This window comes from Paramisgurnus dabryanus, chromosome 1 (assembly GCF_030506205.2).
Source record: "Paramisgurnus dabryanus chromosome 1, PD_genome_1.1, whole genome shotgun sequence".
Taxonomy (NCBI): Eukaryota; Metazoa; Chordata; class Actinopteri; order Cypriniformes; family Cobitidae; genus Paramisgurnus; species Paramisgurnus dabryanus.
The window spans coordinates 63232227-63257099 of record NC_133337.1 but is presented as its reverse complement, the minus strand read 5'-3'; the positions used below and the strand labels follow the sequence as shown (position 1 = coordinate 63257099).

Sequence of the window (24873 nt, the reverse complement as noted above, 5' to 3'; positions counted from 1 at the left end):
GCGGGTCTATATGTCATGTAAACTCATAAATCACAGGCAAATTCACTACCTATTGCTGTGCCACGCGTCACTAATGTGAATCATTTAATGTGCGTAAACAACAACAACAAGCAACCGATCAAACAGCCTCTGTATCCAACACCTCGTTTTAAAACGCATTGGACTTAAAATCATTTAAATATATTGAGTGACAAGCTAATCTTTTAATATGACCATAAGTTAAGAAAGCAAAGGAAACGAGTGTTATAAACTTTAATAAGAAGTCTTTATCATCCGTTTCTATTATTTTCAACATATGTAGCCTATATATATCCTCTATATTAAATATTTCCAACATATAAACGTATATCTGGGCAGGATGGAGAAATACGTTTGAAATAAAAGCGACGATCTACAGGGATTCAATTAAAACTCTCTTCTCACACCAGTAAAAAGGCTGTTTATCTCTTGACCCAGTTACTGTAAGTGGTTTTAATGATGGCTCTGATGTGATTTGTGTGATAGACAGCACAGAAGAGATGCAGGCCGGATAATTACCGCATCACATCGCGTTATTTGATGGACAGTGAACTTGGCGAGCTTTGCGCCGCGAGTTCACAGAGATGTCAGGGTCCGCGCGGCAGGGTCACCAACGGGTCACCAACAGCGCGAGCTCAATGCTCAGCTCGTATACGAGCCACGTATCGTTGGAAGAAGTATTTGTACAAAGACGACAAAAATATGCATTGCGCGTAACTTTCTTAAAGATTTTAACACGATTATTAAAATCTTTTATTAGCTGTAATAAACCTTTTTACGATAAATTGACCTACTTGAACTGAAGCTGAAATGAACTGTTTAAATATATTTATTCAATTTATTTCTATAGCGTTTTTTTTTTAAATCTATTTTACATTGTTGCAAAGTAGTTTTACAAAAATATACATTTAAGAACAAACACATGAGAAATTATTTATATAAAAAAAACATAAAAATGTATAAATTACACAAAAAATCATGGTATTAGAGTTATAAAACATTAGCCACTTTATTGACTGAAATGCAAAATTATGTTTTAATCTTTTGGTATTAAAATTTAATGTATTTACCATAAGTATTAGATTACAGCACTGTCAACGGCACAGAAGAGTGTGGGAATATTACACTTTGCATAAAATAATTTTAAACAAATCTCAGTCCAAGGAATGTTTTAAAACTTTCTTGTGTGGAGTGAACTATACTTGAACTTCAGGTTGCTTAAGGTTTAATCAGTTTATTAGGCTAGTTAAAGAATTCCACACGCTGCCACGAGTCCATACAAAGGATACGCGTCTCATAACTGACAAAAAAAAAAAAATCACAAATAAGGCCAAGTTTAAAGGTTCACGGCATTTGGCACGGTCGAGTCATGCTGAAGAATAAATATGACAATAGTCGTGTAATGGGTTAACACGTGAATGTGCTGCTTACATAGACACATGCCTGGAATACCCTTAAACATGGAGATCTCGTGCGTGCGCGAGCGCCCGTCCCACCGGCGCGAGGGATGAAAGGTGAAATGCGGGGCAGGGACACATCAAAGAATGAAGAGAGAGAAAATTTGGAGCCTTCCTGTCTCTTTAACTCGCCGACTTCCCAGCTTGTATTTTCCACGTTATGGCCGTCGTAAAAACAGTAATTCGCGATGCTGTGGGTGGTTCGTGTGTACCGGTAACCTTGCGCTGCTCCGTCACTTTTTAAGCTGACCTGGGTTTGAACCCACCACAAGACAACCATTATGTTTATGATATTACTGCACACTCACCGCGAGGGCATGAAAACACGCGCAACATACGGCACGGTTCCGGGTTAAAGTCTAATATGAAAGCAGATTTATTTATTCAAGAGCACAGTTTGAACAATAATACACCTGAATTTCTTTTTTACACCTTCATCTCATCAACTTATTTAGTTCTTATTGTAATAAAAAATAGGCTTACACAATTTACGCAAAGATAACAATTATAAGCTAATGCAACACTATGCACAGTAATGTTATTTCCAAAATGCGCACCTGAATGCATTTCCTTATTAGCCTAATCTAGCTGTACGTGTGTGCAGCCCGTGTAAGAGTGGGTTTAAGAAGCCCCCACGCCTTGAGAGGGATAAAAAAGAGAGACATTGAAGGGATTTAAAATGTAAAAGTAAAGCTTCACAGATTTTAAGCTCCTCAATGAAATCCTCAACGGCATTTCTGGTGGTGCAGAGTAATCAGCGCAAGCGACGGGAATATTCGCAACAATAGCGCCTCGGATGCGTCCTTTTGTGTCGGGGAATTAACACCTTTTCAAAGTGAAATCTCAGGATTGTCCGCCTGCTACAGGAGGTGGTATTAAAATGCGCCTATAACAAATGGCTCAGAGTTTGGAGCCGCTTGTGCCCCGTGGGCGGGGCGAGATGACACCACAATTAAAGATGAACTTTGTGTGAACTAATTTATCTGAGGAAGGTAACAGGAGGAGACCTGCGCGCGATGGATATATAAGGACGCACGGGCGCACAGTCTCTCAGTTTACGCATAAAGACGCATCTCGTCTCCAAAAGGTCTCTTTGCTATAGTTGCGATTTTAGACATGGGTCTGTTTACTCTCATGGTGACTTTTCTCTGCACCATCGTGCTGCCGGTTTTACTCTTTCTCGCCGCTGTTAAATTATGGGAGATGTTCATGATTCGGCGTGTAGATCCGAACTGTGCTAGTCCGTTGCCACCGGGCACAATGGGTTTACCCTTCATTGGAGAAACTCTCCAGCTCATCCTCCAGGTATGCTTATGCTTTATATTGACACATATGTGCAATATAATGTGTTCAGTTAGATTTACATGTTTGGTAAGTGTTGTGAAATTTAGTCATAACGCGTTGCGTTTTTGCATTTACAGAGAAGGAAATTCCTAAGGATGAAACGCCAGAAATACGGATGCATCTACAAAACGCATCTCTTCGGCAACCCGACTGTCAGGGTGATGGGTGCAGATAACGTGAGACAGATTTTGCTGGGTGAACACAAACTGGTCTCGGTTCAGTGGCCAGCATCTGTCAGAACTATACTGGGCTCTGATACACTATCCAATGTTCATGGCACTCAGCACAAAAACAAGAAAAAGGTAAGAATGCAGTCTTATGTCTGTGAATGTAAATCTGTTCAATTCAGCTGAAATGAAATCATGTTTGATGGTGTGAATTCTCTGTTTAGGCGATCATGAGAGCTTTTTCAAGAGATGCTCTTCAGCACTACATTCCTGTGATCCAACAGGAGGTGAAGAGCGCTATTCAAGACTGGTTGCAAAAAGATGGATGTGTGCTGGTTTATCCGGAGATGAAGCGCCTCATGTTCCGGATCGCCATGAGAATCCTGCTCGGCTTTGAGCCAGAACAAATCAAGACGGACGAGGAGGAATTAGTGGAAGCTTTCGAGGAAATGATCAAAAACTTGTTCTCCCTGCCTATCGATGTTCCTTTCAGTGGCCTGTACAGGGTGAGTTATGATGACATGTAGGAAATATTTGCATGATGGGAAAAACTCAATGGCAACGTGTTTGTTTTACATATTCATTTACTTTTGGCAGGGTCTGAAAGCACGGAATTTCATTCATTCCAAAATCGAGGAGAACATCAGGAAGAAAATTCAGGATGACGATAACGAAAATGAGCAGACGCACAAAGATGCTCTTCAGCTGTTAATTGAGAACAGCAGGAGAAGTGACGAGCCATTTAGTTTACAGGTAACAATATCCCTATGAGGCTTGTTTGATGTTTTAAATCTCAAAAAAATCTCAAAATCACAACTTAATTGTTTTTTATTACCCTAGGCAATGAAAGAGGCAGCAACTGAGCTTCTGTTTGGAGGTCATGAGACCACGGCCAGTACTGCAACCTCGCTGGTCATGTTCCTGGGACTGAATCCAGATGTGGTGCAGAAGGTCAGAGAGGAGCTTCAGGAGAAGGTAAAGGATTAACTCTTTCGGTTCTACTTAACCTGATGTCTGAGTTAAGCATCGTGTGTGTGCTAATGGAGTGATAATTTTATTCGCAGGCCGAAATGGGACTCTATTCACCTGGAAAGAGCCTTAGCATGGAGCTGTTGGAACAGCTGAAGTACACCGGATGTGTGATTAAAGAAACTCTCAGAATCAATCCACCGGTGCCTGGAGGTTTCAGAGTAGCACTCAAAACCTTTGAACTTAATGTAAGTTGACATTAAAGACTCGCTTAATACTTAAAGATCAATCGCAAAAAAAAAAATGTGGCTAAAATTTTTAACTTCTCTTTCTGTTCAGGGTTACCAGATTCCAAAAGGTTGGAATGTCATTTACAGCATTTGCGACACACACGACGTAGCCGAGGTTTTTCCGAACAAAGACGAGTTCCAGCCGGAGAGATTCATGAACAAAGGCTTGGAAGACGCTTCCAGGTTTAACTACATCCCATTCGGAGGTGGTTCCAGGATGTGTGTGGGCAAAGAGTTTGCCAAAGTGTTACTCAAGATCTTTTTAGTCGAGTTAACGCAGCAATGCAACTGGATTCTTTCCAACGGACCCCCGACTATGAAAACTGGCCCGACGGTTTATCCAGTGGACAATCTGCCTACTAAGTTCAGTAGTTACGTTAGAAATTAATTCAGAAATTACTCAGACTATGAGTTTGTACATATATAAATATACATATATATATATATATTTTAGATGAGCTGTCATGTATTTGACACTTTATATTTTGTTTATATGAAAGATGTGTATATAGGTTTATTCAAGAAAACAAAGGCACTATTTCGTGGATCACTGTCAAATTCTATAACGTTTCTGTGATGTATATTTGTAATGTCTTATAACTTTTTCTATTGTATGCAACTTATTTAATTTACTCTATTATATGGGTTTTATTTAATAAAGCAAGTTCTTTTTAAAGTTTACCAAACTCTTGTTTTTTACTGGTAAAAATCTGTGTTGCATGCATGCTGATGAGACAAGCATACATTAACATAAAAGATTATGAGCAGTGCCTTTATCTTTCTCATTTATGCAAAAGCATCCAAATAAATCTCTTAAGCAGCAAATGCAAAATACTTGGAGATCTGCCCTTAAAGAAAAAGATGTTGATGCAGACATTATATAATGGACAAAGTTTCAGCACTTTATATTATGCATGAAGTGACACAAAAGTCTGACCATAACCTTCTTGAGGTTTTGTACTTCATCCTTTATTAAAAAAAGGCATGTTGACAGGGATGAAATGTTACAGTACAGTCTTCAGTATCTTGGGCTCCGTCTATGGCTTTTTGATGCAGATTGTGGCCCCACGGGTGGGGGCCCGTCTATCGTCTCATAGGGGTCATGCGGAAGCGACTTGTCCTTGTGTGACACGGCGAGGGAGAGGAGGAGAGAGAGGCGCTGAGACGCTGGCAGATGCCTCCTTTGGCCATTTCTCCTGTGTTAATTTACACGCGTCCTGCTGCAGGGTTGACACCTTTATGTTCAGTTACCCTATCGCTGCAAGCGCAGGTCTTGGGAGAGATGCAGCTGAACTTTTCCTCCTATCGACTTGTAAAGAACGTCTGTCCGGCCTATTGTTTGACATCTAGGGGTGACAACAAAACTTTTTATTCACCGAGCCATTTTTTGTCTCAATTTGCGAGTATATACAGAATTTATAGCAACCAAATGAAAGAGCCTTGTTTTTATTCACTCCCTCGAACCCAACATGTGTTTAGTAAATCAGTGTAATTGCGGGGTGAGTTTTCCCTCAGACACTGAACTGTTTGTTATTTAGCATGAGGGAGGAGAGCCATTTCGGCCGACTAGTCGCCCTATTTCATTTGAACGTAAACAAGATTTGAACTTTTCCTGAAGTTGCTTCCCTGTAGTCATAAGAGTGGCTGACCTGAATGGTTTTTATCATGTTGAAATGAGGTTTCTAGGATGTCCTGTAAAAATTAAAACAACTTGGTTTTGCAAGTCAATTTACCCTTCTATTTTAAGTTTTGACATATAAAGACAAGCTGAAATGGTTTAACTTATGTTACTTTAAATTATGCTTATTTACAAAAAAAAAAAACATGCCAGACGCACTTAGAGGGCTTTGCATCTGAGCTCTTCATATACTTAATGTTTAAAATATATTATACCTATATGTTTTATGCTAATTATTTCAACAACCTTGCCTTGTAGAGAACTCGCTCGAAACATATGAGCCATGTTTAGACAGCATTACAAAAGCCTTTATAATATGATACACATGTTAATCAAAATGTACCTCCATCTGGCTAACCAGCACCCAAACATCTAATATTCCCTGAGAAACACAAGCACTGTAAAGTCTTGATAAGCATGAGGAACTTCATCTAAAGATTCATTCAGACTGATATGACTCTCTGGCACTTAAGTGAAAACGAATCATTTGAACGAGAAGGTTTTTAACAGCATCAACACGTCTGCGGCCCTCCTGCCGAATCATATCAGACTTTTCCACAGCTCAATCGGATTACCTATTAGCAGCCCATTGCTATTATTTATAATCGAGAGGGGGTTTTTCACGGGTCTCCTGGGTCAAGAAAAGTTCAGTCGTTTACCAAAAGAGGCACGACCTCGCGGCAGGGACATTAATTTATCCATTTCTTGGGAGTTTGAAGTTTTGGAAAATTGATGATAATGATGATTTTGGAATATTCAAAGGGCAACTGGTGAAAAAAACATTGTAAAGAAATTCTTTTAAAACCGCATATTTTTCATTTAGAGATTACTTTAGGGGCCATGCACTTTTAGTTTAAGACCAGTCTTGTGTACAAGCATCAGTGTTGTATTTTCTTATAACAAAAGTTTAAGATTTGTACAGTATTTCATTTCATTCAGTATTACATTGGTGCTATTACATCTCAAATCATGCTGTTTTTGAGGGGCCATGCTATGACTATATGCAATCTAAATTCACCATTCAGTTAAAAAATACTGGGTTATTTTTTAACCCAGTGTTGGATCAAAAATGAAACAAACCCAGAAAATGTATATATTTGAACCAGCAATGGGTTAAAACAAGCCAAAATTTAATTTCTTTCAAGTCAGACAATTTGTGCAAGAGATTCATAATAAATCAGGCCAGAGGTGCTTGGTAAAGGGACTGTCCGATGAACAGTGAGAACATATTCTTGAGCTCATTCATCCCTCATATGCACAAGACATGGGCTTATACAATGTAAGCTACTACATAGGGTTTACTATACTAATGCTAGACTTGCTGAAATATATCCCTCTGTAAGCGATGCATGTAATAGGTGCAAACAATCACCAGCAGATCTGATTTACATATTGTGGGACTGGCCCAAATTATTTGACTATTGGACTAAAATATTTAAACTTTGGAAGATGTCTTCGTTATTGTTCGTTATATCAATATTTTATATTATGAAATGATTATTGAATTCATACGAATTAGCCAACTTGTAAAATATGTACGAATTCTTGTGAGATCAGGCTATTTGGGTTCATCCCTTTTTGACCTAGCGCTGAAAATAACCCAGAATTTTTTTTACATTGAAGGAGGAACCCAGGCACTAGCAACGCCAAGGTCACAGGTTTGATTCCCATGAAACACAAAAACACAAGAATATATGATTTAAAAGTGCAGTAAGTGTCTTTGGAAAAAAATGTCTGCCAAATGGAGACTGATCTCACAGAAAGTCGTGTTATAGTCATGCAAAATTTGATCAATTTATTTGTATTCATGGCACGAAATCTAGCTTTTTTCGTGCCTTGAGCACAAATGTTTTTTTTTGGCACAAATTTCTATAAATAATTGTTTGTGTGCATTGCACGACTTTCTTTTTCGTTTCATTTTATGTATTGTTTTCTCATTGTTTTTTCTTATTTTCTTACCATTGTCGCTTGGGGTTGGGGTTAAAATCGCTTTCTGTTAAATTTTTAGACATCCTAACCCACACCCCAACTCCAAGCGAGAATAGGTGAAAAAAGAAACCAATGCATAAAAGTACATCCTAACTCAAACCCCAAATCTAACTCCAACCCCAAGCGACAATGATTTAAAAATAAAAAAATGAGAAAACAATACATGAAATGACACGAATAAGAAAGTTGTGCCATGGACACAAAATTATTTATAGAAGTTTATGCCAGTGTCATGAAAAAGACATGCTCAAGACATGTAAAAAAGCTGAATTTCGTGCCATGGACATAAATAAATTGATCAAATTTTGCGTGACTATAAAACGACTATTTGTGAGATCATGTTGATGCACGCATATAAAAACCCAGGGACCACCGTATCATATAGTCTGCAGGTGCAGGCAAACATCATACAGCCATCTTCTTTAGTGAGTGAAACCTAAAGAAAATGATAAATGTTTTTCTTTCTCTGAAAGTAAAGCGTCCACACCCGGCACATTTCAAGAGGCAGAGATACTTCAGTCAAGCAGACGTGGCTCAGGTTTCTGGGTGAACCGGTGGCCTGAACTATAAGTATGCACCATTTTGTCTTTCAAATAACAGACCATTAATGATAGGATCCAACAAGTGAAACAGATTCCTTAAATCTTGTGGACGGGAGGCTCCATTCCAGCAGCTACATTTCAGGAGCCTATTGAGAGTCAGGATGATTCATGACTGTTACCTCCAGCTTTCAGGTTAAGTTTCATGACGCTTAGTCACTCTTGATCTGATTTTTTATGCAACAGTGCTGAAGAAGCCGCAGATTCACAGACATTCTGTTAAAAACAAGTTAGCAAGACTACAAAAGCTTTATTAAAGAGAGCCATTTCATTAAATATAAAACCATCTTTTTATAAGTGACACAAAATGTTAAACGAAAAATTATTTTAATATTACTACATTTTTAAGAGAAATGTATACTAAATTAATGAAATGATAAACTAAAAACAGACTCAATGAGTAAAATATTTCAAATTCAGATTTTCGAGGTGAATTTCACCTTAACAATTAAGTTTACAATTGTCCATTGTTCCCAACTGTGGGTTGAATCAGCCCAGCATGCTTTAGTGTAAATGTTTACACTGAGATTCAAATGAATCAGTAAATATTTTTGAATCATTTTATTGAAATTAACCATAGCAACAAACTGAATCACTTTAATGTTGTAAACAACTTGAAAACAAAAATGAAGTTGTCCCCCCCACTGTGAAAATCCTTTTTATTAAACCTATAATTAATGACTTCTCATTAATGATATTTAAAAATTAAACAAAATCACACACATTAGATCATTAAAGCATTTTTTTTTAAGTAAAGACCAAATATTTCTGGTATGAACTTTCGTTTTGTAAATAAGAATATTCATCTGTATATTTTTCCAGCAATAAAGAAACAGCAGTTATTTAAGTATCATATACATTTCCAGTCTCTCAAGTAAGAAAGTAAACACCTGAAAACACCTCAAGATATTTGACAGCGAGAGATGAGGTGCAAACTAATGCTCGACTTTCTGAGACATCTGCTGTTATGCCATTCTGACAGTAATATCTGATATGATCATTTTTAAAGGCAAGTTCAAACAGTCCTCCGAGTTCATGCCAGACAGAAGCCTCCAGCACTTCAATCTGTGGTTTGTGGTGTCTTTGTGTTCAACTCAACACAAACAAACCCACATTCATGTGTTAGTTTCACTTTGAAACCAGCATTTGTATAGTTAACTAGAAAGGCAATACATTAATTTATTTAAAAAAAAAATATTAAGTTAACATTTATTTTTTTTACAGTTACTTAATTATTATATGGTGGGATAGTATATGATTATCTGATTATGGAGTTAATGTCCTGGTTCTTCCAAGTTTTATACACTGCAAAAACGACTTTCTTAGTATTTTTTGTCTTGTTTTCAGTACAAATCTAAAAAAAATCTTAAATCATTAATATTTTCTTGATAAGACATGACCTAAGAAAATTAGTCTAGTTTTAGACAAAAAATATATACAATTTAAGTGTACAAACTTGTGCTTAAAACAAGAAAAAAAATCTGCCAACGGGGTAAGAATTTTTTTCTTGATTTTTTTCTTGAATTAAAAGTTTGAGAAAAAAGTTTTAATACGTTTAAAACTTTAATAAGAAAATAAGTTTTTCTCACACCATTTTTTTGCCTGTTTTAAGCAAAAATTCACTTTAATTTTATGTTTTTTGTTTTAAATTTTATGGGTTTTTTTTTTTCAAGAAAATGCATCTTAATTTAAAACAAATTCAAATATATGTACTGACATAGAAAATGTTTTTTTTTTTTTTTTTTTTTTTTGCTGTGTAATGGTAGTAATTGGTGCTTTGATTTTAAGCCCCAAAAAGTCCATCCATCAATGTGATTTTGTAAGAAAAATATCAATACTTAAAAGTTTACAAACTAAAATAACTACTGGATGCTACGTCATACGCTGGAAACGCATTGTGCTTGCACGTTGATTGTTCCCAGAAGGTAATTATTTTAGTTTGTAAAGTTTTACAATTTTTAATTTTTTCTTAAATCACATAGATTGTCCCCAGACAACCTTTATTAACCCCATGGAGCCATGTGAATTACTTCTGTGAATGATGAATGGACATTTTGGGCTTAAAATCATAACCACCATTTACTACTATTATAAAGCTTGGAACAGCCAGGACATTTCAAGTATAACCTAGATTATGTTCATCTGAAAAAAGATAATCATATACATGAGGATGGCTTGAGGGTGAGTAAATCATGGGGTAATTTTGGTTTTTGGCTGAACTACCCCTTTAAGACCTGATGTTTGAACCTGAGTTCTAGTCTTATGCATAAGAATAATAAATCATTAAAGATCTTTGAGTTTTGTTGATGTTTAGCTCAGTAAAGCCTGATGCACTTGGAATCCAGGCGAGATAACCTGCAGGACCCGCGTGTGTCTGCGCAGATCTACTACTGCTTCTTCAGGCCAAACGGCTAAATGTTTGATTTGGACTCCAGCACAAAGCCACATACCACAGAAAGTTCAAAAGTTCAGTCTAGCCATGAACTTTGTCAGGACTCAAGTTGTTCTGCAGTGTTTTCAACCACACGTTTGCTCAAAGTAACAAAAAGTTATGTGTAGAACGGTGATAAACGTTTTAACACAAGTTGCATTCTCAGTTTATACAAATGTCTTTAGCAGTTAACAAAAACACATTTGCTTTTTTATAACCCTGCATGGTTCATAGATGAAAATCGCTCAGAGGTTATAGAGGCCATTAAACAGGGCCAAACCTTATATAAATGAAATTTCAAACTTTTTCCATTGCAAAATGATTGTGAATAAATACCTGGAAAAATAAATATTTTCTATTAAAGGTGAAGTCTTCTTTGTCTTATGCAGTAAGAAAGTCTCTGCACTTGTAAGACTTTTATATCTTTATCTAAAACAGCACTGTGTTTCAAACTGAATCATAGGGATTTAAAGAACATATAAAGGATATACAGTGGGCCACAAAGTCTAAGACTACACTGAAATCTTAAAACATTTTAACTTATGTAAAATATTTTAAAAAATATATATATAAAATGTAGGTAAGAAATGTAAATGTATTAAATAGAAAGATAGTCTGAAATGATTTAAAATCCTTTTATCAATGCAACTTATTTAAATTGTTATGATGATAATGAATTTATTATTTACAATTTAGATGTGTCATTCACAATGGTGGTCGGTGACTTATTTTTAGAGGACACATAATGTGAAGCACATGGCCACATGTATTTATCCATCATGTATGTGGCTGGCTCGTTATGTCAAAATCTGTGTTTGGCGCGTCATGTGAACCTATGTGCATCATGTCAAAATACATGTCTGCTACAGACGCTTCGACGCTTCATGTGTAATCAGAGTTTAGTGTTAAGTTAGTGTGAGTATTTTGTGAATGTGAGCGTCTCTTTAATCACAAACTCTTTCAACGCGTGTGCAGCAGGCACTTATTTTGACATGACGCGTGATGCACATAAGTTAACATGATGCACCGAACACATATTTTGACTAGGGCTGTCAAAAGATTAATCGGGATTAATCGCATCCAAAATAAAAGTTTGTGTTTACATAACATATGTGTGTGTACTGTGTGTAAATATTTTGTATGTATAAATACACACATATTAATGTATATATTTAAGAAATATTTGCATTTATATACTGTATATACATTTATATAATGTATATTATATATAAATATTTTATATATAAATATAACAATTTTTTCTTAAACATACTGTACCTTTGATTGTGTGTGTTTTATATATAAATAATCATTATGCAGAGTGCACACACATGTTATGCAAACACAAACTTTTTTTTAGATGCAATTAATTGCAATTAATCTTTTGACAGCCCTAATTTTTGACATTACGAGCAACACACGACACTCCGAACACATATATTGAATTCACGCCCCATGGAAGAGAAGTCCCCAGCCACAACTGGTCATTCATAAAAAAAAAAACGTTTCCAGAAGTCTCAGAATTTTGGACTTCATTGTAGATGACAAAAATATAAATGTTTGAAACTTTTTGGCCACACTTACTGTAAATATTTATGTTTTGTGACTGTATGACACATAGGTGTCATTTACACTGGGGACGCTGGGGACAAGTCCCCACCACTTTTTGAAGAGGCTGATTTTGTCCCCAACACTTTTTGAAAGCATTTGGTTAAAATGTTCTGAAAAATCAATGACTTACACTGCAAAAATGACTTTCTTACTTAGTATTTTTGTCTTGTTTCAGTAGAAATATCAAAAAAATATTTCTTGATGTGCAAAATGACCTAAGAAAATAGGTCTAGTTTTTAGACCAAAAATATCAAATTTAAGTGATTTTGTGCATAAAACAAGCAATAAAATCTGCCAATGGGGTAAGCAATTTTTTCTTGAATTTTTCTTGAATTTAGTGTTTAAGAAAACTGTTCAAGATTCATTTTTTGCAGTGTACGACTGGTTTTGTGGTCCAGGGTCACATATGTTGTGTTGTGTGTGTGTGTGTGTGTTTTCATTGTAATCATTGACTTAACGTGCTGCTGTTTTCTACAGTATGGTGCTGTGGCACTGTTCGGTTGAGCTGGTGTTGTGCAGTTGACATTGTTGAGGATTTTATGCTGAGTATTTTTGTGTTGTTGACCGGCCTATACTATGTCAATTTTTGATGCGCCGTTATTCAATATTTTTCCCGTCCTGCTGTAATGTTTTTTCATCTGATCTTTTGTCCCCACCACTTTTCAACACAAATTGACGCCCCTGGTATGACAGTATTTCATTAGGATTCATGTCTAATGTCTGGAGATGATCATCTAAAGCATCTGAATATCACAGCATCATCATTTGCTTTTGTCTTAATTGGTGCTTAAAATGAACCAATCGGGGTTGATTTAAATTCACGCATGAATGGTCGGTAAATTTGGCACATCGGATGAATTTAATCCTGATGCTGGCATATTGATATATTAGCATATTTATGTGTTATGATGAAGAAAATACAAATGTTGTCTTGCTATTTTAAGTATTTTAAGTTACCTAGCCTACGTCATTCATTATGCTGCAATGTAAATGATAAGATTGCAAACAAAAGGTTGCTCAAAAGTTTCATTTAACTGCAACTTTGTTTCAGATGTTTCTCCTTCACAGTTATGTGGTGATGTGAATAGTACACCTCATTTGATTTGATCCTGAAAAGATTTAATGAAACATTTGGACTTTTCATGACAGACTTTGGTATCATTATGAGTTTGAGCGCTGTGTGAGAATACTGAGGTAATGTGTGAGATGACTGTTGTCACTTAATCTTATTTGAGATATACTTCAGATGTTAGACTTGTTTGATTATGGTTGTTGTCTATCTATGATTGTGTAGTTTTAAAACTCTCATTCATCTGTAAGTGAAACACCTGATGCTTATAGGTTTTACCTTCTCATTCACTCATGTCTTCCTCCCCCATCCTTATTCATTTAGCCTGTACATGAACCCTTGCATGACTTTTTACCCTTAACTCCCTACCTGCTAACACACTAGCAGCTGTCTCCCTCTCTCGCTCTCTCTCTCATGGAGTTAAATGCTCAAATAACCTGAGAACCAATACAAGATGTGTAAGAGACACTAGCTCATATGATAATGTTATGTATATGAAGCTTCTTTCTTTTCTTCTACTAAAATATTTTAATACAATGCACTGATATTTGGCCAGAGTATTATACTATATTACAGTCTTGTATCACTGTCAGGGATTGTTTTACTGAGAATTATCTTGCTTATTGCACAGATACTCCAATAAACAAATATAGACCATGAAGTGATGTATGAAGTCAATAATTTTGTTTTATCAGTTATTAAATACAACAATCGGACTGCAGTTAAATAAGATATTTTTCTATTAAAATAAATTGACTGTTAAGTGCTAATAAAGACATATGGTTGTTTCTGGTGTGACTGTTCCGGTCTGTGGTTCACTGATGGTTTTCACCCATAATGAGTTTGCTAGTTGTTTATCACAATATCAAGGGTAGAGGTTTGTTATGTCGTTCTGCTATGTTCAAACAGCTCAAATAAAAATGATTAATTTGCTTTTCTCATCAGAAGCAAAAACAGCTGCTGTGAACTTTTAAAGCCGGTGAGGAAGACCGAGTCAGTTCATCGAGAGGGCAGAGGTAATATACAGCGCATTTGTGCACACACATGCACACATATGCTGAAAGAGTTACCTCTCTCTCTCTCTCTCTCTCTCTCTCTCTCTCTCTCTCTCTCTCTCTCTCTCTCTCTCTCTCTCTCTCTCTCTCTCTCTCTCTCTCGCTCTCTCTCTCTCTCTCTCTCTCTCTCTCTCTGTCATTACATTCTCAACAGACAAACGTTTTGCAACATTTCACTTTCATCCCTTCTGACATTATCTTCCATTCTGATGCTCTGACTTCATCCCATGCTCAAAAAACATCATTCATTTTCTACATCCATCACTATAAGAAAACGCAGTATCAGAAAAAAATATCTCATTCCCTGAGACAGTATTATTTGAAAAGGTCCTAATATGTACCATTCACTGTCAGAAAAAAAGGTACAAAACTGTACCTTTTCTGTGACTGGGGCTGTACCCTAAGTTTCCGTTTGATACCTTTACAGGAATACAAAACAGAATACAATTTTGGGTAGATTACCATACCTTAAGGACCTACATTGTTAGAAAAAAGTCAAAATTTGTACCCTAGCTGTCAGTGGGACAGCACCCTTTAAGAAGGTAATTGTATGGACTATTAGGTACAGATATGTAAACATTTAGTACCAATATGTATTTTTGAGTTAATAATAAGTTCTCTTTGTTCCCAGTATGTATCTCTGAGGTACTTAAATGAAATCCTTAGGTGCAAAGCTGTACTTTTTGAAAGGGTACAGCCCTAGTGACAGAAAGGGTACCGACCTCTCCAGTCACAGCTAGGGACCATTTTCTGACCTTTTTTTGTTTTGCAGTGTCCTGGAAAGATGAACGCAATCTGCTTTAAGTAGCACTGAAAGTCCTTAAAAGTGCAACATTTTCTCATGGGTTCTTTACCATTGCTATCCTTCATTCGGCCCATCAATCAGGACCTGCCTGTACCCCATTAAATTTGTTTTTGAATGGAAAAGTTCAGTACTGAATCTTTCAGCCCATCCTCATGAAATGCATATAGCAACATGATCTCACGGAAAGTCGTGTTATAGTCACTAAACATTTGATTAATTTATTTGTGTCAATGGCACGAATTCCGCCTTTTTAGTGCCTTAAGCATGAATGTCTTTTTCGTGTGTCAATTTCTATAGTTTTCGTGGCCGTGTGACAACATTCCTTTTTTGTGTCATTTTGTATTGTATGTATTGTTTTAAATTTTTTTTCCTATTTTTAAATCATTATCGCTTGGGGGATGTGGTTAGGATGTAGTTTTATCTATTGGTTTCTACATGTTTTTCTTCAGCTTTTAAAACTATTCTCGTCTGGATTTGGGGTTCGGTTCAGGATGTCTAAAAATGTAACAGAAAGTGATTCTAACACCAACCCCAAGAGACAATGGTAAGAAAATAGGAAAAAAAACAGATAAAATGAAACAAAAAAGAAAGTCATGCAATGGCCACGAAAAACTATTTTTAGAAATTTGTGCTCAAGGCACATAAAAAGCTGAAACACAAATAAATCAATTAAATACTTTGTGATTATAATATTATTTTTTCTGTGAGATCAGTCTGGCGTATAAATAGCAACCACTGTGAAAGTCATGAAAAACCAATGCCAAATTCCAATTTTGCGTGCATATGATATGCCAGTCAGTTCCATTAACTTAATATGTTGTTTTATGTATTGTTTTCTCTACCATATAAAATGACATCCAAACCCCAATTCAAACCAATTCTAACCCCAAGGGACCATGGCTTAAAAATAAACAAAAAGTGAAGAAACCTATATACTAAATGACATCCTAAAGCTAATCCCTAATCTGACCCAAACCCAAGCAAAAATAGTTTAAAAAACAGAAAAAAATTAGAAACCAATACAAAAAAGCACAAACGGGAAGGACTGGCGTATATCGTATGAACACAAAGCTGGAATTTGGAATTTTATGTTTTTCATGACTCTTCACACTGCATACTATTTTTACGCATTTTTAACGAGAATAGCTTGGAAACTCATTATTATTCCCTAAAGAATGTATTGGTCTCCTTTGATGGCTTTAAACATTGTTTATGGACTTTGCTGGTCTTATAGTGAACAATTCATCAGTTCACATTATTAAAAAGTAATTCTTGCTCCACCTCTCAAGAACTTCTTTTCCCACTGACATCAACAAGGCTCTGCAGGCTGCTGGTTAATGTTAACATTATTGGTAAACATTAACCAATTTTCTAATAATTATTTTTCAGCTCTGGTTCCATTCTAACATTGAATGCCCAATTTTCATTGTTCATTTAATTCCAGAACAATACAATTGAGTTAAATATGTTGGCAAATGCTGTTTCTTCATGACATTTACTCTATTAATAGAGCTTAATACGGATCAGTTTGGCTCAAGCAGTCAAAAATGTTGAGTATTGACCCACCGTAATATATTTTCTTCCAAAAATGATAAAACATTGAGTCTGTTCTTACCAACACTATATGCTGGGATAGAGATGTTTGCACTCACAATAATAATGTACAATAGTTAAACATAATAACATCTGTAGGTATAAACAGAGAAGTTACTTTCTGCAAATTGGCGTCTTTCCTGCCCTTCTTTCATATCCGAAATTTGGTTTTATTGGCTCTAGTGAACCCTATAGGATGAGTTGGTGAATCTTCAGCTGGTGGACATGGGTGAGATGTTCATGAGGTAGAGTGAGTGTGGTAGGTGTGGTTGTGTGCTCATGCTGAGACAGACAGGGACAGATGAGACTTCAGCCTCTCACAGCTGGGAATCCAGTCAGGGCCAGAGAGTCTATCAGTGAACTCCATCGCCCTGCTCAGACCCTTCTGACCTGAACATAACCCCGCTGATGCTAATTCCTATTTATTGCCTATTAAAGAGTAATTCTTCATCTTCTGGAGCGCTGCTGTGATTTAACACTCGCTGCATGTGCTTCATCATCTACTTTCCCAAACCTTCAGACGGATGCTGAACATTATCTGGTAGGTGTTGCATACTGGAACATTTTATCCCGGTCTTCACGACTCTGGTCCGTATTCCCATTTAAGCTCTTTTGTCAATTTGGTCTTCCGTCAAAGTCTCTTAGAAAGGTAGAGGACCACTTGTACTCAATAAGCTGGATAAAGCAAATGCGGATGTGCACTGAAGTCTAATAAAAATTATTATTGCAAACTCCTGCTTTTTATATTTTTGTCTTCTGTTAAGGGTCAATGTAAGATGGAAAGGAATTTTCGAATTTAAAGGGGATTTAAATTGGACTTTTTTAGAAGTCAAATAAATCTTTGGTATTTCCAGAGCACACATGTTAAGTTTTAGTTTAAAAAAATATATATAGTTCATTTATTATAGCATGTTAAAATTGCCACTTTGTAGGTGTGAGCAAAAATGTGCAGTTTTCGGTGTGTCCTTTAAAATGCAAATGAGCTGATCTCTGCACTAAATGACAGTGCCGTGGTTGGATAGTGCAGATTAAGGGGCGGTTTTATCCCCTTCTGACATCACAAGGGGAGACAAATTTTAATGACCTATTTTTTCACATGCTTGCAGAGAATGCACTGTAAGATGTCGCTGTAGATTAGGAGTACATTACTGTAAAAATCCACAGTACTATACTGTATGTGTACATTACAGTACAGTACTGCAGTTCATAATGCATTCTGGGTAAATTTGTTTGAGCGGGAAAATTTTACAGTATATTTTGGTCTTGATGTAACCTTGCTGTAGCCATTGCTGTAATGTGCCAGGTGTACTTGCAATAATCAGAGAAAGTGCGCCAGAGTCAAATCACACAGAGGGAGAGAGAGCACAACTCCTGGCTGCAGCTGAAGGAGGACGATTGATTTCTGGCAGTTCGGTAAGTTTGAAATATTTCTGTTTCATGAAAACTTAATTTTTAGTTTAAGAATGTTGTCAATAGTTTGTCACAATATTGTTTTAAACGTGCAATGAGAGAGAAAAACGGTCGCCAACAAAGTTTCAATCTCCCTCAGAAAGTAAGCTTACACACAGAAGTCTACCGCTGCTTTAACTCGCTTTACACCTTTTTTTTTAATGAATATAGGGTTGTTTTAACTAAATTATGAGGGTTTTGGTGAGTTTATATTGTGTTGAAAGTGTGGTGACAATGAAACTATTTTTAACGAAATGGACAAAGACAACCCGCCAGCGCGGTCTTGCGGTCCCAGCATAATGGTCGTTTATCTCGGCGTTTCATCCGTTCAGTTAGCGTCAGAGAAAAGTATTAAGTTCGACTGTTTGGTAAGGCTGACTCGTGGTTGTAAACAGTCAGGACTTGTCACACCGTACACAGCATACTGTAGTACTGAACTCCTCCACAGAAGTGAAAACAAGAAACCTCATATTTAACTGGATACATGCATCGAACTCATCGCAGCTTTAACTTCTACCAAATATCATTCAGACCTGGGCTCATCTTAATATCAGATGAACGAAAGGGATTGCCGCGCGTATTGTTGTTGTTATTATATTACGGTATATCATCAAAAGCAGAGAATATCTTCTCTAAAGCGTTTTACACGTCCAGTAAGTTGTCCAATACATTTTTATGGCATATTGTTTCCACCACTTCAGATGCATTACACGCTGTATATAAGTTTCCAAAACACATCAAATCAATGCACGAAAAGAGAATGGGCTCCGCATTTACGTACCTTTGTCTTCTCGTCTCTGTCATCTGATCCTTCATCTCTGGATGTAAAATAGTCCATTATAACATCGTGTAGGAAACTGGCATCACCAGGATTGCTCAGATTTAGGCGATCATGTTTATCTTTAAAGTGAGCAGCTAGCTACTTGTTAAAAAACTTTGCGTGACATAGTGTTACACCGCAGCCGGTCCGGGTAAAACATTAAAGGGACAGTCTTTTTACCTTTTCACTATAAATCGCTATTTTCTGCACTAAACGAGACATTTTCAGAGATTTTCTGTAGACAAGATGTTATAATTAAAAAAAGACTTATTTAGATATTTATATATAATATATAATATAACAACTAATATATATATATATATATATATTTGTTTTACAACTGGCTTAACACTTACAGTAATGTTTTATTTGTTAGCATAGCATGATATTAGATTTAAACACTTAATACATTTTTAAATCAATCACTTTGTCTCTGCACAATGAACATTATCAAATATTATTAATGTTGTAAAATATATTGTTCATTGTTAGTTCATATTAGCTAAGGCATTACCAAATGTTAAGGAATAAACTCTTATAGTAATAGTGTTACTAAATTTTCTTTTACCATTTCCTTCACAATGGTCTATTTATTTCTATGGCTAACAGATTTTGTAACATTTGTCTTTTTTACAGTCTTACCATTGCTTGTAAGTCGGATTGGGTAAGATGGATCATCTTTAAAGGCACCAGGCAAGTACATGATGTACAGTTACAAGTCATGTATTTTTTCGACTGCAATATTAACTTCTTCCACCCTGAAGCTATTTTGGGGATTTTCGCCTGGATTTGGCCTACCCAATTTCAAAAGCCTTCCCATACCCACATGCAGAGGTTTACATACAAAAGTTTGGTATCATTTTACAGGAAACCCTTTGAAATTACAAAAAACACTGTTGAAAGTGCTAAACATGGTTGTATGTGATGTCAGGCCTCTAATAAACACAAAAATAAATAGGCGCTTTTTGATGTTTTTTCTAAAGTTTTTATTTGAAAGTATATAACTCTGGCCCTGGGTATCTCAGGTCCCTGCAGACAGTTTTGTTTGATTCCAGCTATTGTCAGCTGTACAGAGGAAAAAGGAATTTTTTCTCTATCATAATCTATGCAAAAGTTATTTTACTCCAACTGATGGGAGGAATAATACGCTTATGGTGTACAATTTCTGCCAAAAAAACATTTGAAGTGCTACCATAACCACATACAGTGGAATAAATGCAATTTCTTTATATCATTTTAAAGAAAACCCTTTGAAGTTACATAAAAAGCTGCTGTTTGTGACAAATATTGTTATTTATGTTGTTTTTCATATGATGAAACACCAAATTTTATTTTTTATGTTGTAAACATTGTCTTTGATAGTGTATAACTCTGGTCTGTGTGCTCTAGCAGACTGCAGACAGTTCTGGTTGTTAGCAGCAGCAGACAGTAAACACCCCAAAAAAGAATGAACTCTTTAGCATGTCGCATTCAAAAGATATTCTTATTTTAATGAAGGGTGCGGAAATACATTTTTCATAAAAATATTAATTTTTTGTTTGCACATATAATAAAAAGCTAGGGATTAATTATGCAAACAACCAAAAAAAATGCTGTGAATGGACTCATTTTTTAGAGTAGGACCTAAAAGAAAAGATGGTGTATCATTTGTAGCTATATGTGCTATCTGAGGCAGTTCACACTCAAGTTTCCCATATGTTTACAAAAGACCATTTTTTACCTTATTATTCATTCGATGATTGTTGGATATGTGTTAATATTAGAACCAAAAATAATGCTGTAGCCTTATTCCTGAGAGTGAGAGCTTTCATTTGATATAAGACTTGCCCATGTTTGTCATTTTTGAAAAATATGAAATATGTGAATATTATATGATATCAAAAAATATTGGGGGGGTGATAGTGTAAATTAAGTGTAAATAACTTTCTTACAGTAAAAGATATGTCAAAGTGATGCATATCTGCAGAAAGTAGAGACTCTAAGCTTTCAAACAGTATCTCATATGTGTTACTGGGGTCCATGACGGAGCATTAAAGATTAAAATAATCTTTTATATTAAGTCAAAATACGAAATTCTGGAACCCGGGACAGGGTCCTCAGGGTTGAAGAGGTTTAAATGCTTTCACGTCACATGCAAAATTACACAGGAATGTGGCTGACTTTTTATTTGTAGTTTACATGAGTGTCCTTGCACTTTTATAGGAGTTAAGGCAGATGTGGAGGCACAACGGGTGATACCAGACACACACCAAGCACATTATGTTTGGTAAGTTTGCACTTTACCACTACAGTTTCTTTAAATACCCATGTATACACTCATTCACTCATTCACACACAACACTGTAACACGACCATACACAACATGTACACAATTGTCTTAGTTTGCCATGTAGAAATATACAAACAGAAATATTCAGACTTTGGTTATAAGAAATTTAATTTAATAATTGTATTTATTTAGCAGAGGTGTCCCTGGACTTTATTGACAAAAGATTTTGTTTTCAGAATAAAAAGTTGTGTCCAAATCAGTAACAATTGTACTTTCTGTTCAGGACATTCAATCATGACATGATCCATGTGGATGCTGTCCATTGAGGAAAGAGTTTGTTCAGCGGTAAGTGAATCTTCTGTATTTTAATGTAATTAGGTGTGGAACAGTAGAATAAGAGCAAAAGGTTTCAGAATAGGAGTAAATTCAAGGCTGAGTTTAATTTTTTAAGAATCTTTTTCTATCTTATATTTGTTGACTTAATGTTTATGATATTTCTAACAGGTTTCTGGATAGAATTAATTCCAAAGATGGGAAAAAGTGCACATCCAGACAAGGAGCAAGCAAAAAGACAAGGAACTTGGTGCAGAGAAAAGCTGTGGCCATTAACCCCCATGTGAACAGCTTCATGCAGTCCCTGATTGAGTTCGAATGGACGACTTCAAAGTAAAGGCCACTGTGGTCTGTCTGCCACAGTTTAATTTTTAATTTATTTTTAGTGTTCAATGAAATTCAAGTATAATATTTAAAACTATGGGCCAGTGTTGTTTTTACCACAGTGAAATGTTACCTTTTAGTCGATGATGGACTTTAAACTGAAAACTTCAAACTATGGAACAGTGTTCTATTTGCCAGAGTTAAATATGTTACAGCAGGGGTCTCCAAACTTGTTTATACTTGTTGATTTTATTTTATGTTACTTGGTTATATGTTTATTATTGTTTAAAATCTTGTTTTAAATATGTTTGTTTCAATTAAATGTTTTTTTTAATAAAATTTTGATACAAACATTGCTTGGATTGCCTTTTAATTCATTATGTTTTAATTTAGCATTTTTACCATATTAATAACTATAGATTTAAACCTAAATCTCTAGCTATTTTATATAATATTATTGTATTAACTGTAATAAGTAATAAATAGTATTTATGGGTCAATATAGACATTACAGTAAATTACTGTAAAAATAGACTACTGTAATAAAATATTGTAAAATTACAGTACAGTACTGCTTTGTAACTATACAGTACTAGTTTGTGTACTGTAAAATGGTATTACAGTACAGTACTGTAAAACCAAAATACAGTAACTTACTGGCAACCGTGCTGCCAGTACCGTACTGTAAAAATACAGGGAAATCGTTAACAGTGTGGTTTACTAAAACTAAGTTACTGGGTTGATCTTTTTCACATTTTCTAGGTTGATAGAAGCACTGGGGACCCAATTATAGCACTTAAACATTGAAAAAGTCAGATTTTCCTAACGCCTGTTGTTGATCATATTAATTTATTTAACGTCTGATAGTCAGAGAAATATTATATAATGTTTAATTATATTATAATCTATTAATAAAGACTGTAACATTTGCAATAATACCATATATTCTATATACTATATTTTTTCCATTTTTGTGGATGGTTTATTTTCTCAGTTTTTAAAGTAAAGCTGCTTTGAAAAAATATAACATTCACTGTAAAAAATGCTGTGGTTATGCAGCTGTATGACAGTAATTTACTGTAGATTTAAATTGATGTTATTTACTGGCAACCGTTTGTTTAAAGTTAAATGAACATTAAACATAACCAAGTCTTCGCCTTTATAGAATAAAACTATAAAATAACAACCCCATGCAAACCATTCTGAGAACCAGAATTCCTCATCAACGTTTTTTGTTTATTCCTTCAGACTTTTGTTCTCAGAATGCTTGGCACGAGGCTGTAATTTTATAGTTTTATACTGTAAAGACAAAGACTTTAACTTTTATTTAACTTTGAACAAACTGTTGCCAGTAAATAACATAATTTTAAATCTACAGTAAGTTACTGGCAAACAGCTGCCACTAATACTGTAATTTTATTCAAAATGTACGAATCAATCTTACGAATATACGAATAGTCAAACTAAAATTAATGAAATGTGAATTAAAATCAAATGTAAGAAAAGACATAACTAGAGATGAAAAGAGAGGTGAAAGAAAAGAGTGTGGTTTACGGCGCCTGGCGCAGGGCCGTCTCAAGCGGTACCTGCTAAGTGCTGTCATTAAACTGGAGTCAAAGTGTCTACACGACTCGCATTGTGCATCTTGTTTCCTGTCGGCCCTGGAGAGATGTGAATTGTCCTGGGGCTCTCAGGTTAAACCGGGGCCGGGGGCAGAAACAGAGATCTGGACACAATGGAATAGGTGACGGTACTGTAGTCGACCGCTATCGTGTCTAGTCACCCGGTCTCCCCCCTCCCGGCTCTCTCTTATCTTGTTTGCGACTGGCGAGGGGTATACAGTAGCAGGCCGCATTTCACACTTTCCGTTAGGGATGTATTATGTCGAGTGACACCTCACCTGCCTGTGAAAAGCGGAGACTCATTAGCACAACGGGTCCCTGTTTCTTTGAACTGAAGACCCCCACCCGGCCCTGTCGCTGATGAGCGCGTTTGCATTTTATGCCGCTGTCTGATACGAGGTGACGTCGTAACGATGCTCTGAACGTGGTGTGAGACGACAGCCTCCTCAGATCTTCACTACCCTGAGGGACGATCAAAGACGTTGTCCTCCGTAAATCGCCTTTCATACTCATGTTTATGAGCCCTGATTTGTCAGAACAAGGAGTGAAATGAGAAGTGGTCAGGGGTTAACAACAGTCCACCTCAGGGATGATAAATATCCGGTGCTCACAGTTCACTTGTGTGTCGTATGTGTGGGATTTTAGCTTTATTCACATACTATTTAGTACTAGATCGATCAATTCTTTTGTATCTTTGTTTTTACCAATTGATCTTATAACTGTACTGCTTGAATGGTTTGAGCAGTAGCGAACCAACAGGGCCTTCTAGCCCCATAAACGTAACACTTTAAAACTTATTTTTAATAAATGTCAGACAGTTTTTCCATTAAAATCATATTCCAGATTGATAGGCGCATGACATCAAGAAAAGTGATGGGTTTTATTGAAAAAAATGTTGTCCTTGGCAAAAAAATCTCTCACTTGGCAAAATCAGGTCAAGCCTTAAGATTATTAAGATTATTGTGGCCGAGCAAACGTTTT

The 24873-nt window shown here is 35.9% G+C and overlaps 1 protein-coding gene and 1 long non-coding RNA gene across 2 annotated transcripts; both read left to right on the top strand.

Moving 5' to 3' along the window:
• The first annotated feature begins 941 nt into the window (after positions 1-941).
• Positions 942-4859, top strand: cyp26a1 (cytochrome P450, family 26, subfamily A, polypeptide 1). Its single transcript, XM_065253363.2, has 7 exons — positions 942-2780; positions 2897-3121; positions 3211-3492; positions 3584-3739; positions 3827-3961; positions 4051-4203; positions 4295-4859. Exons 1-7 carry the CDS (start codon positions 2592-2594, stop codon positions 4631-4633), a joined length of 1479 nt encoding a protein of 492 aa, XP_065109435.1. The 5' UTR covers positions 942-2591; the 3' UTR covers positions 4634-4859.
• Positions 4860-21471: 16612 nt separating this feature from the next.
• Positions 21472-22515, top strand: LOC135734522 (uncharacterized). Its single transcript, XR_010527376.1, has 3 exons — positions 21472-21610; positions 21897-21958; positions 22118-22515. It is a non-coding gene; the product is annotated as an uncharacterized lncRNA (long non-coding RNA).
• Positions 22516-24873: the final 2358 nt, after the last annotated feature.

Coding starts and splice junctions, on each gene's coding strand:
- cyp26a1 (XM_065253363.2), top strand. CDS start 2,592: ATGGGTCTGTTTACTCTCATGGTGACTTTTCTCTGCACCATCGTGCTG. Junction 2,781..2,896: donor CTCTCCAGCTCATCCTCCAG/GTATGCTTATGC, acceptor TTGCATTTACAG/AGAAGGAAATTCCTAAGGAT. Junction 3,122..3,210: donor AGCACAAAAACAAGAAAAAG/GTAAGAATGCAG, acceptor TTCTCTGTTTAG/GCGATCATGAGAGCTTTTTC.